The 14,328-nt window shown below is 41.0% G+C and overlaps 1 protein-coding gene across 1 annotated transcript in view; it reads left to right on the top strand.

Annotated features, from left to right (window-relative positions):
* The first annotated feature begins 832 nt into the window (after positions 1 to 832).
* The window catches only part of dab1b (DAB adaptor protein 1b), a 28,186-nt gene continuing 14,690 nt past the window's right edge, over positions 833 to 14,328 (top strand). Inside the window, exons 1-2 of the mRNA XM_040143312.1 lie at positions 833 to 917; positions 11,614 to 11,753. Coding sequence (XP_039999246.1) covers positions 848 to 917; positions 11,614 to 11,753 — 210 coding nt within the window. The 5' untranslated portion in view covers positions 833 to 847. The remainder of the gene's footprint in view (positions 918 to 11,613; positions 11,754 to 14,328) is intronic.

The raw sequence follows: 14,328 nt of genomic DNA, 5'->3' as shown, positions 1-14,328 counted from the left end.
AGAAGCACCGGTCATGCTTTAATGTTCTATATTTACTCACAAGCAGTACATAAAACAAGAGTGTCAAATATTTCGCCACAGGTCTCCTTCAAGGGTGGGCGCTGAACAGCAAGCATTTTCTGCACTCTCATTAAGGATTGATGATCCAGAAGAGATAATAACATCTTTGTTGATTTGTTAAATTGTCGGATTGATTTGTAATGTTGTAATGAGTGATCAAGGGGGATGTGTTTGTCATTTTAATTTTTAACCACCTCCAGTTTAACATTAACTGTAATCCCTGTCTCCTCGCCTTGCAGTGCTCGGAGCAAGTGACTGTGATGGGCTGTCGGACTGCATCTGAAGTACTCTACCAAAGAATAATATCCACTCCTGACCTACTCTGAGGAACAATATTTGATTCAATCAATGTTGCAGACTCCCCTGGGGGGAATTACACCTGAGCAATAGGTGGACCCACAGAAAAGAGCAACAGTGAACCATGTGATACCTGACCTTCACGGAGAGAACTCAGGTACACTACAGAAGATGTCAAATCTGATCTGAAGCTGCTCTCTAGAGGATCACCCTGCTCATAATTCAATCATCTTTTCATGTGTTGTTTAGCGATACTCAGACACCATGGGCCAACAGTGAAGGAGTGTAGTTATCAATGCTGGATCTTCATTTATTGAGGAGTACCAGACATCTCACCATGGATTTGAAGGAGATGTTCTCCACCAAAGAGCGACTGTGAGAGAGACAGAACTGGGGGAATTGGACACTGGGGGTTTGGGAGGATTAGCTAGCGTGGTGCAAACCCATGGTGGATCTGCTGTAAGCAGGACAAGGGACTCAGCAGTGGAGGATGTCAGCAGAGGCCGAGCTACAGCCGGGTGTCAAAACCAGCCAGCGAAAGGAGTCTAGGAGGATCAAAGGTATGAGAGATTCTACTTACCAAATCTCTTTGTAAAAATAATTCTACAATGTAGATGTATGTAAAACATTAGGCTAATGTAGTATATGTAATTTGGTGGATTGAGAAAAAAGCATGATATATATATAGTGTTGAGGGGAAAGTACTCCAAAGACTATCAGAAACATGAAGAAAAGGGAGACAAAATGGGGGAAATGGCAGCTTTTCTCATGTTTGGCAGGCAGTGAACATAACTTTAAGCCATGTTTGGATGGAGCTAAATAATGCTGGATTACCTGGAGAGAAGCTTCACTCAGGGAAGAGGTTGCTTGTCTCATCCCAGGGATCCAGATGTAGTAGCAGCTATTTGATGTAGCCCCAGGGTTTGGTAGTACCATGATTTAGGTGTCACGGACAGGGTAATTCACACCCTGTCGCTTTGATGAACAGCATAAGTGATGTAATAGGACGTGGCATTCTCCGAACATTCACTGGGAGATTGAAATGGGATTGAATTGGCTGAGTGGAGGAAAGGAAAGGAGAAGGAGAGGCAGAAAGAGTGAAAATTACAGGGAGAGGAAAGAAAGGGTGTAAGAAGAGGATGCTTTTTCGTTTACCCTTCCTCTCCTCATCCTTTTTTTCCTCATTTCTCCATCCATGAATAAAGCCGCTCCAGCTAGTCCAGTAAATCTGGGTTATGCGGGCTGGCTGTTATGAGGCCGCGGGGCCAGGTCCTCTGTGGCTGTTTCACTGGCTCTGTCGGCTTGCTCAGATAAATGATCGGGCTGAAGGAGGGCCCATCGATTTGAGTTAAGTGGAAGGGGGAGAGCAGAGCAAAGGGGCTATTACAAACGTGGCCATGCGGCTCATCGGAGGGGGCTACCAGCAGAGGCTATCAGCCCCTGACTGTACCATGTTAATCACTGCTGCAGGGACCATTGTCGAAATAAGCAAAGATGCTATATAGATCCATATAAATGGAAATAGGGCAACATAAATGCATGCAGACTGTCAGGCAGCACAGCTAGTGTTGATTGTGAGCAGGCTCGGGCCAGGTGAAGGGCACCATTGAGGATCAGGTAAATGACATATATTAAGACAAAGTTCTGTTTATATTCATATGGGTTGGAAGCAGCAGAAAAAATTCATTTGATTTAATGGATAAGGCTGCTTTCATTCTATGTTTTTCTTCTTATCAACAAATACCATTAAAAGACCAAAACCAACTATGAGTAAATCTGCCTCTTAATGACTTCTCTACTGTGTCAGTAACACTAAATCTTTCAAATCTGGTCACAGATATATTGTTTCATCTTTCAAAAAAGTCCAATTAATTTCTTCAATCAACTGCTCATTGTAGTTTTTAGCTATTGGTACTTTAACTGGAGTAAATAGTGAATTTTTGGGGGACTATTTTCAGCTGTGGATTAATACACAGTTAGTGCTTTAATGACTATTTACAGCACCAGGACCGTTTATATATTTCTCAAAATAAACGTCTGTGGCCATATTTATTTTTATGAAAAACATGTCACCAGCCACAGTGTAGCTCTTTACTTATTACTTGTTGATAATTACTGTTGATAAAATAATTAGTTGCATAAAGCTACTTGTAACAATACTTTCTTTTAATCAGCCCGGCACCGTAAATGCATTCCCACAACTCCCAGCACGTCACACCCACATGTCACATTTTCTGTATTTAAATGAATAGTTTGACAAATACGCCTATTTGCTATGGATTAGATGATAAGATTTATACCAGTCAAAAGTCTCCACGCTACATGTGAGAGCCAGGAGACTTCAGGAAATAGGAGAATAATAATAATAAACTTTATTCATATGGCACTTTTCTAAACAAAGTTACAAAGTGCTTCACAAAAGGATAAAACAACAATAAAACAACAATAGGACAAATAAATTACATGACATAAATTAAAGTTCACATAGAAATGAAAGCTTTATTTTTTATTTTATTTATTTTTTTAAATAATGTTTTAAGAAGAGATTGAAAAGCAGTGGATGATCTAGCAAACCTAACCAGACAACCAGACACCCAGTCATCTTTGGACTTTTTTCAAACCAACATCTATCTACTGAATAAAGAGGCAGTCAGCATGGCTGTTAATCCTCTAAACAGAATTTTGAACAATCTGATCCAGTTTTTAGAACCAGTTTTCAAAAGAAACAAAACAAAAAAAAAGAAAATTAAAAGTTGTCAGCCTCAGTGGTATGACTGAAAGTAGGCAGACCTGTACTGTACTTTTGTGCATTTGGCATCTTGTAAGAACTTAATGATGTCAAAGAACTCTACATAGAAAAACCTGTATCTGAAGCTGGTCAGTTAAGTTCTGGTTACCTTCAGAGTAAGAAGACAAGTGAACTATATCGCATTTGGAAAGCAAAAAAAAAAAAAATATCTTTCACAACATCAACGTCAACGTCAAATAAGGCAAGTGAAAAGGACAAGGATCAAGCCCCTGCACTGTTTCAGGTACAGAAGCGTGATTTGCTCTATAGCAATACAACCTGCTACCTGGTAATAGACTTTACCAGAGAAGGATGTTTTAGCAAAGTTGCCAAGTGTGTCAACTTAATCACGGCCAAAATAGTGGCAATAAAAATTCACACAAAGACTAAAGATCATCAAAGGGAAGTGGCAAAGCAGTCGGGGCTCCTGATCCAGACAACATGAACATCGTAACATTCATTGACAATTTCAGGTTCTATGAGCTCTCTTGTCTGGCCTTTGAAATGCTGGACAGGAGCCTTTTAGACCTGGTGAAGGAGAGGAAGTGGATGCTGCTGAGTGTCAATGAAATTGGCCCTGTGACCCACCAGCTACTGGTTGCTTTTGAAGCCCTGAAGATTATTGGCATCATGCACAGTGACTTGAAACCTGACAACATAATGCTTGTCAATCACAAGTATCAGCCATTCGAGATCAAGCTGATTGACTTGGTCTGGCCCTGCCAGTGAGCCAAGTGCAGGTTGGAATGGCCATGCAGGCTCAATGCATACAGGGCTCCGGAAGTAACCTTGGGCCTCACCTTGTCCGAAACTACTGATATGTGGGGAGTGGGCTGCGTCATGGCATACATGTACTTTGGCACCAACTACTTCCGTGGCAATTGTGCATATCACTGGATGAAAACTATGTTGCACCTGCTGGGTCAGCCAGAGGATCACCTGCTGACTGTTGGAAAATACAGCTGGATGTATTTCATCTTGGATCAGGATGCAGACTGGAGACTAAGGACACCAGAGGAGCAAGGGGAGGTAACTGGTGTCAGGACAATAGTTTCAAGGAAGTTTTTTGTCTTGGCTAGGAATTTGGAGGCTGCAATACAGAGATGCCCGGCAAAACAGGACGATCTTGAGTACAGAGATGGGACGGCATTTTTAAGCCTCCTGAAATATTGTCTGCATCCTTATACTGAATGGAGAATTAGTCCCAGGGAAGCCCTTACACACCATTTTCTAACAATGGTTTACCTGGTAAATTAATTGGAAACCAGCTCCTATACAGACACAGCCCTCAAGTCCATGACTTTTGCCCCTGCATAATTCAGAAGTATCGGATGATTCTCTCATCGACACTGGAAGACGTGATGACGAGCGTTATGAAGAGTCAGACCCTGTGTCTGATAATGATTCAGCCATCAGTGACGAATATGACCTAGAGTACCACCCTGTGATATATTTTTATGATTATTCAAACATTTTTCTCACGACAAGCTTGCAGAGAGAGCCACCTACTGCCAGTTCCAATGAAAACTATTCATTACCTGACAGTTTTGGTGGTGACGATGCAGACCTTGGCCCGGTCACCTTCAGGCTCATAGGGATTTAACAGAGCACAGATATAGGCAGGAGGCTGACCAATCAAAGCTTTTAAAACAAGCGGCAAAATCTTAAAATAAATTCTTAAACACATGTAACTAGTGAAGGTCAGCAAGGATTAGTATGCCTTGAAGCAGTGTATTGTATCAGCTGTAGTCTTTGAATGTTCGGTCCGCTGATACGAGAGTAGAGGGTGCTGCAGTAGTCCAGTCTGGAGGAAATAAAAGCATGGATGACCTTTTTTTAGATCTACAGATGAAAAGAATGACCTGATTTTGGTTAAATATCTTGGTTTACAAACCAGGATTGCAGGACTTTAGTCACCTGTCTTTCAAGGGACAACTCAGAGTAATAGTTGTGTGGACACATTCTTTTCTAAAATCTTGGATAAAAATGAAAGCTTAGAGATAGGTCCACAATTACTGAAAACAGAGGGATCCAGAGGGGGCTTTTTTAAGAGGGGGTAAATGATGACATGTTTAAAATTGGAGGGAAAAATGTCAGTAGACAGAGAGCCGTTAACAATGGCTAAAATATCTGGTTCAACTGCCTTTAAATGCTGCTTTTAAAAACCAAGTGGGAATCTCTGAAGTGCAATAGTGTGTTCCGGGTCAACATCAACCTCTCCAGTGTTAGCCACCTACAGGTAACTGAATTCAGTGTTAATTTGCTGGCGCTAATCGCCTTTCTTATCATTGAAAAAATGAAGAAATTCTTCTAATCTCATCCTAAAAGCCTCTTGTAACCCTAAAATTGAAACATACTGTTGTGAACAAGTGAAAAAAGACATACAGTTAAAATGACATTTGAGTCTCATTACACTTTTAGATACATACATTGCAATGTAAGAACAAGGGAACAATGCTGTAGACACGTAGCTTAAGCTTCAGTCAGAGGAAGAGCTAGACTTTCAGCACAGAGGGGGTGGAGAAGTCTCGAGGGTTCTTTCTGATAAAGTGATTTTAAAATTCACAATTGTAAAATAGTTTATATATCCTATCCTATCCTATCCTGTCCATAAACACAAATTGTCAGTTATTGAGCAAAGCAGGCCTATGTCTAAGAAAACATACAGTGACACCACTTTGTCTGAAGAACAAGCTTGTTCACTGTTCTACGTGCATCGACTGACGAATGAAAAAACCCAAAAAAACATGTAAATAAGAACAAGTCTTCCAACCTAAACGACCATACAGGTCATTTGTCCGTACCCGCATTACCACCAACGATAAGACAGCGACAGGCAGGTACACTGTCTCAGTGTCTTGTCTTTCTTACGCAGGAATAACATAAAATAGACATGGTTGTATGCTACACTGTACAAATATAAAATAGACAGAGAAAGGTGCCAAGATGCGGTAAACATGGAGTTAACAGATTAATCTAACGTTCTGACTGATTTTTTCTTATATACAATAAAATGTAATAAAATTAAGGTATAGTCATGTTTAACTGTTTAAACTGCAAACAATATCTAAAGTTGTTTCTCCATTTAATGTATGCTTAGACAAGACAAAAGCTACATACACACTGTCCCCAACCACCGAATTGCAAAAAAAAAAAAAGAATAAAAAAACAATTTACAAATGGACAAAATACATCTAGGCGAGCTCTGTCAAAAGGTTAAAAAAAAATCTCCCACCACCACCTCTAAAGCTCACTTTAAACAATACATTATATTTTGTTTGTTGAACCCCTTCAAAACTGAAGTGATCAAAAATGACAAGTTGTGTTTTCATAGTCAGTTAAATGCTGGAGCTAAGCCAACCCGTCTCCTGGCTCTAGCTCTAGCGAGAAATGAAAAATGACCCATTGTCATTTAACAAGCAACAAACCTAACATTATGGTTTTGAGGCAAATGCTAACCATCAACAACTAGATTAGCCGTGGTTACTCCACACATAGTTCCCCATACGAGCGTTTCCTGAAATAGTGCCCCTACAGCAACGGGAGTTATGCCACATAACTTGGTTAGGTTTAGGCAAAAATCATGGTCGGGGTTATAATAAGTACTTTGTTAAGGTTGGAGGATGTTCGTTGTCATGGTTACAATAATAAATACTTGGTTAAGGTGATAGAATGATCATGGTCGTGGTTAAAAGAAACAACGCTGATTATTGATAGGAAACAGGAAAGGAACAGCAGTCTCCCGCTGTTAAAGCCCAATGTTTTGTTGACCCATCCGCCCACCCCAACCTGCTGCCTACACACACTTTGAGCTATATAGCACTGTCACCAGACTTCCTCCTTTGCTCCTGTGATAATTACAATGGCCACTAGAGGCTTTGTCACTTGAATGTAAACATGTTGTTTTAGATGCATATGCTGAAAAGACTGATGCTATCTCACATGAACGTGTGATGTCGCTTAACAATAAAACTATGAGATGTAATATACCACTTGTATAAACAACCTAGAGGGTTGTTTTTTATGGGAGGACAGTCTCTAAATGAGAGAAATTTGGGGTTATCTGAAGGCATTTTCCTCTACTTTTGGCTCAGGCTAGCCACCTCCTAATACCAGCCCCTGAACCAAGCTGACGCTTGGGCAAGACTGAATATAAAAAAGACAAATTGATATATCATCTCTTCATCAACCACCTAGTAAGACAGTTAACATAATGACCCATGAAATGTTGAAGTAACAAAGTATTAATGGGCTTAGAAACTGTAATGTTATTACTGAACTTTAAACTATAATTCCTTATGCTACTTGTTACTGAAAAAAATATCACTTTACTGTACTGTGTTACTCGTTAAAGCATTATTGTCCAGTTATGGTTTTTGATGGCTACACAGGCGACACTTGATGGTTTTGGTTTTGCTATGGTTTTGGTCTTTTTGTGGGATTTGTTGACGATAAGAAAATTATGGACAATTGTCAGTCTTATCCTTGAATGTATTCTCTGCTAGTAGCACATTTCAGGGGAAAATTGAACATTTAGGGTAAAAAAAAAAAGGACATAAAAACCGAAATTACAGTAACAGGACATAATGGACACACTTCCTTGTGCTTTGTTTTAGGGATGTCATAGCACTTCAAAATGTCACTCCTTTCAAAACCATTTGCAGCAGACTCTCATTGTAAAGCCAAAGTTCCCCTCTACCCATCAACAGAATTGCTTTACATGTGTTACTTTACTCCATCTCCATAGCAACTGTTGTTCTCCCACTACAAAATGTGCAAAAAAATAACATTCATTTCAAAAAGAGAGACAAGGAATGGAGGACAGCGAGACATTGAGAGAGAGGGAAAGAAGGACAGAGACACAGCAAACAGACACAGAAAGAGACAGAGAGAGACAAACAGCAGATTAAACCAAAAGTCACCCCTCGTATTGAATGTATGACATTGGAAAGATTTAAGAGACAGAAGAAATACTAACCATTTCACCCTGTTTGAACACTATTTCCTACATTTGACCAAATTGTTTTTTGGTATGCTTATCCAAGTGTTTCATCACACTGCTTCACCATCAATGTGATTATAACATAGTGGAACCCCTACCCAAACAATGATCTCCCTCAGCACCATCCAGCTCACATCAATACCTGCATGTAACTCTGCAGTGAGTTAATGGTCTGTCCACCACATTGACCTGTATTAACGATCAGTCTTTTAACCAAAATCTTGATCTTGTGTTTAGTGCCAAAGTTGGGTAGAGGAATTTTGACATCAGTGTGGGCTGAGCAAGGGTGCATGCGCTGCTTTTAATGTTTGTAAATGTGTATCTGTGTGTTTGCTGAGGCTTATGAAAAGTATTTTGTACACGCAGGAGGCAGATGGCGACGACAGATTTGCCTTCCTCAGACGCCCATATTCTTTACTACTGCTTCAAGTCATCAGCCCCCCGCGCTGATAGGACATACCTAGCGTTTTCATTTCAGGGACGTCAAATGTCCTGTGCAGGGATGCATAAAATAATTATTAATATCACACTGCATATAGGTGAAAGTATGGCTCAGTAAGCATCATTGTACAGTCCCGTTATTGCTAAATGGATGGCGTGTGTGTCCTACTGGCCTGAAAGGGCTGTGATGGAAAAGAAAGGCAGACATAGATACACGCTCAGAAAGGTTCAAAGGTTAAGCTGCCTTGATGCCCAGATCCCCAACAAAAAGTTTCTTGTTGCCAAGTCCTTATTTCTGGAGGGGCACTTCTGACTCTCCATCTGTTGCCATCTGTCCCTTCACTGTCCTCATTCTAGTGTGGCAAGGAGGAGGATGCAAAACTGTGATCAGAGACAAGCCCTGAAACAGTATGGAGCAGGGCGAACAGTAATTGTTCTCTCCATGGTCCTGGTGCAAAGCCTACGTGTCAGGTGGGGGATTGTAGCGTTTGATTGAAACCCCCTTGACATCCTGGCTGTTAATTCTCAGCTCCATTTCTGAACAATTTGCTATTTTATGATATTTAAGGGTTCATTAGATCGTTGGAAAATGAGGGCAACAGGAAACATTAGGAGGAGAGAGATGTAACAAAGATTCTTACACAGGGCGCATGCACCCCAGATAACCAGGACTCCTAAATGGCAGGCGTGTAGCGCAATGTGTATAATACCCTTAGATGCAGACTAACAGTAGACAATACTTTAGGCAGCCCTCTGTCAGACAAATTATGAGCATCAGGCTTATGGGCAAGAAATATTGTGAGGACCGTTCAACTTTGGGTAATTGTAAATCCAGAAAGCCAGAGGAATATGTGTCACCCCACTTCACAGACACACACCTTCTCCCTCTCTCTTCTCCTTTCGTAACAACATGAAACAGCATGCCCCGCAGCTCTTTAGTTTTCAAATACAGCACACTCGCTAGTCTTGATCTGAACCCAGAGCACGTAATGTACGAGTTATGGCGCTGTCAAGCCTCTCATTCAGTATGCAAGACCTACTTTTTTGAGGATCTGTTCATAAACCTCTAAATCTCTCCTGAAGTGTTATTAGGGGAAATGGCATGCTGTATGTAAAGAAACAAATGGCATAGAACATCTGGTTAAAGCTCATCTGAGAGTGCGGCATTGAATTGGACCGATCGTGTTTAAAATGCAACTGGAGCAGCATGCATTTTACATTACATTACAGAGCGTATGAGTCAGTAAAATCAGGATGGAATGCATAATACTGTATGAACAGACTACAGTCACTGTATGAGGGATGGGTTTGAATCAGGTACAGCAATAATTATCACATGAGTCCACCCTCTCTTGCATCTGTCATGCAGGGTTTAAGCAACAGCACTGCTGCAATCGTGTATATACTGCATTTCAAAGCAATGTCTACAGTTAGTCTTTTTAGTGAGTCTGTCATCCAAGTCTGAATGTTCATTTCTCCACACGGTTGCTGTGTGCATGCCAGGCTTCGTCTGGTTAATGTTCAGAGGTACACAGTGGCTGTAGATAAGTCTCATTATCCTCTGGCAGGGAAACAAGTCTGAATTAGACCCAGATTTGACATTCACTTGCTTAGAGAGTTTAATGACTTTAGCATCGTCTAGCCCTCCCCCCCTTTAGAGAATTGTGCCCTCATGAATTAGTGAGAGGGTGTGCATAGCCAAGACAAGCGCTTGCATTAGAACTAAGACACTTTTTTTTCCCCCCATTTGCAAAGCCCCTTAATTTTCTCTTTTTCTAAATTTGCAATTTTTCTTTTTGATTCTTTCCATGGAAATTGCAGGGATTGAAAGAGAAATTCCATTTGTGTTTGGGTAGTTGTCGTATAGATTGCAAGACCGTGTGTCTGGGTGGAATAAACTCCTTTTGGTGTAAAATGGTCTTTGAGTGTAGCCTTAAGTCTGTGTTAGGGATATTAAACCTTGTCCTCTTCTCATGCATAGCTTAGCCAGCCGTTAACTGATGTACTGTATGGGCTCATGACCTAGAATTGAACGACCAAGGGGCCTGAAAACTGTTAAATTCTCCAAGGTGCTGGTGACCTTGATTTGAAATCCTGCTATCTCTTCCTGTAAATGCGGTGGGAGTGTTGAAGCTTACAAACCCTGCACAGGTTATGAGGGGATGTTTTATACATTGCAGATGCAGCGCTTGAGGCTTGCACCCATATAATCAAAACAGTACAACAGCAGACAGCACAGATACAAAATGAGAAAGGTGTCAGTGTCAAGGTGGTGTCAGGGCAGCTGCAGAGACTGACAGACAGAATAATCAGCAACAGGGATGGGTGGGAGAAGGGAGGGGATGACAGTATGATGCCCAAGGCCATCTAGACACACACTTGCAAACGCCCCCCGATCTCACACCACCTTCCTACCACCACCCAACATCCATCACCCAGAGATGGCCTGGTGGATTGTGGGTGAGCGCTGGACTGAAATGATTCCTCTCAATAGCAGCCATTCAAGCTGGTGTGTAACCACCAATAGCACCCATGGGAACTGTGGGCGTGGGTGACGCGTAGGAGTAACCACCCCCGCTCAACCACCCCGTAACCTTCCACCCTAGCTTTTGTGAATGCCCCAAAATGCCCTGCAATAGTTGGTAAAGTGGTCTCAGTGTTCCAGTTGTTTTCACATGTTGTTTTCTCCACTGGCTTTATCCAACTTCATTTTCAATTTCAAGTTCAATTTTCTTTCAATCTTTGCCTGCTGCTGCTAATTTGCTATTCATTCAAAATTTCCTATTCCATAAATATTTAAACTGGCACACACACACTCTCGCTCACACACATACGCACACACACACACACACACACACACACACACACACACGCAGTAGCCTCTACACCTCAAGCAGGGCATGATACTGAAGTTGTAGGATTCAGTTTAACTCACACATCCTTGTTTCCTGTAATCACTCTGTCTTTTATTTTCTCCCCCTTATCTTTGTCCCCTCTCTTTTCCTCTCTTTCTCACCCGCCGCAGGTCAGGACCGCAGTGAGGCGGGGCTTATTAAGCGTTTCCGTGGAGATGGCGTGCGGTACAAGGCCAAGCTGATCGGGATAGATGAGGTGACAGCGGCTCGCGGGGACAAGCTGTGCCAGGACTCCATGATGAAGCTGAAGGTGCAGACTTCCATGTGTGTTTTGTCAGTCTGTATGTGTGTGTGTGTTTGTGTGTGTGTGTGTGTGTTTGTGTGTGTCTGCGGGGACATCACTGAGCCTCTTCATTCATTTCAGACAGATTTTGAAAAGGCATGCTCGAGCATGACTGTATTGTCTGTTGAATGAGTCATGGGAGCTGTCTTGGCCTGTATATGAAGTCCAGCCCTATTATTCTGCAGCTCATTGTCATGTAGAAAGCTACTGTAAGGTTGGTTTTATATCTTGTGGAAAATGGTAGTAGCTTTGTACTTTATTTTCCCTTTAATAGGCTGCAGTATTTTTAGTACTGCTCTCCGCATTTATTCAAACAGCTTTCTTGACCTTGGAGGCAAACTGGCTGCCTGTTCTGAGATACTTAAAGTAGTATATCAAATAAGTAGAAAATTTTCACTTTTCAGCCTGTGACTGCAAGAACACTAACCCCCCAATTTGTCTGCCTCTTGTATGTCATCACATCAGTCACAGTCTTCTATTTTTACAACAAAGTCCATACTTTTAGCACGTATGCAAACTGTGATAATGTGACAGAAATAATATTTTCAGAATGTTTCAAATTCAGCCCCACAGTATGTGCAAAAGCTGGGGGAAAACAAAGTCTGATTACTAGTGATTGTGGATGACAGCGTTAAGGATTCTTGAACATATTTTGGGGTATGTGTACTAAAATTTTCTGTAAATTCACTGTTCCCTAAACAGCGCCACCCTTGTTACTGTTAAGCTTTCTGTTCTCACACATTTGCACTTTACAGTGGTAACATGGTAGCTTTACCACTTGAAATTCTTAGTAATTTTAAAAACAGTGGGTCCTTAATATCAGGGAGAGACAGAAAAAAAGCAGGCTCATTTCTAACTGGCGCCTGTGAGTTGTGTCAGCTGAAATAACGACTGTCGCTAGCAGATTTTATCAACTGTAGCTAACTAGCTAATTAAGCTAACATTAGCTCCATGAGTTGGTTGAAAACGCTGTTTTCATTTGACTCTCTTCCTGATTCCAGCCGACTCGAATTAAAACGAGTAAAAGGGGTCTTAAATATACACTTCATGGCTATGATATTGGGCCAACATAGTGAGGTTAAAGCTACATGTCCCAGGTAAAAGCATCCTCAATGGTTGAGGATCCTTGTAGATGACGTGGAAATGAAAACGCAACTAGCTTGACCTAGTATTAGAGAAAATGTAAAATCATATAACGCTGTTTAGCTGCTTAGTTTACATATGGGATAAGCAAGAAGTTAGATTTATACTATTTTTTTTTTATATTCAAACAGTATGTTTCATGTTTAACAAAGCATGGGATAACAAAGCATGGGTTTTTGGAATGAGAACTAATGTGTATTGTGAAAGTAACACTATCTCAGATAACGAGTTTGGCTGAGGTTGCTGGAGAGTAAACTTCCCTAAATCCAACTGAGTAAAACAGAGCCACTAACATGAATGCAACCTTTTTTTTTTGCATAACCTGTTACCCCAAAAAATAATGTAGTATGAAATGCCCCTGGTCTTGGAAATAAAGGTGGTTTAGGTTACTGATATGGGTATTAAGCTAGTTAGCTAGACATGCTAATGTTTGCAGCTAAGGTTAGAGAAGACAAACACAGTGTTTAATCCATTCCTTTCACTTTTGCTTTGTATTATTAGTTTTAGTTTTAAAAAAAAACAGATTACCAAGTACCGAACTTCTTAGAACCCAATGCACATTGCTTCAGGATATAGAGAAAGTTTAAAAGGCTTGCTATGGCTAGTTACAGTTGCAAAGCTTTAACTGGACAATTGCTTTTCAGGGGAGGGGTTTAGCAAATGGTCAGTTATCAATATAAATGACATATTACTCAGAAATAATATACATCCTCTTTTCAAAAGTTTATTCTTTATCCTCTTGAATGTTATTACTGGTACCAAAGTTAAAGGCCAGAAATACTCTCTCTATTGGGGAAAAAAGCAGCACATAAGCATCTTTACAGTAGGTGGCTACGGGATAAATCCTCCTCCAAAAGAGGACGTATATTCATGGCTTTTTAAGTATCTCCTGACTGATTTTCCTGGAGCTTAAATGTGTGGGAAGTCATATGAGAAGAGCAGTATAGCCAGAAGGCAAAGCCTCACATCACCCATATCCATTCAAAGTGAAATGTCCAATAAAACAACTTTTTCACTGCCTTGATCTGACATTTCAGCAGTGCCCTCCACATGACTGCAGTAGTCACCAGCCACCAGCCAGTTACAGTCAATGGAGCAGTCGATACAGACCTTCTATTATCTGGACAAGGGATAGAGGAGGGGACGGGGTCTCTATTGAGCTGCCTTGAGTACTAATCCAGCAAATGGAGAAGCCAATGGCTGATTGACAACATCCATCGACTCTCCTAGCCGCCCGCCTCTTTCTCACTTACTTCATCTCTTTCTTATCCCTGTTGCTTGTACTGCTCTTTATCCTCACTTTACTCTTCCCCTCTTTATACTCCTTTTATCCCTTCAGTTCATCCTTTTCTCATATGTACATATTCTACATTTATGTATATAAAAATGGATGGATATT

This window comes from Xiphias gladius, chromosome 14 (assembly GCF_016859285.1).
Source record: "Xiphias gladius isolate SHS-SW01 ecotype Sanya breed wild chromosome 14, ASM1685928v1, whole genome shotgun sequence".
NCBI classification, from domain to species: Eukaryota; Metazoa; Chordata; class Actinopteri; order Istiophoriformes; family Xiphiidae; genus Xiphias; species Xiphias gladius.
This window is presented reverse-complemented; position numbering and strand designations above follow the sequence as displayed.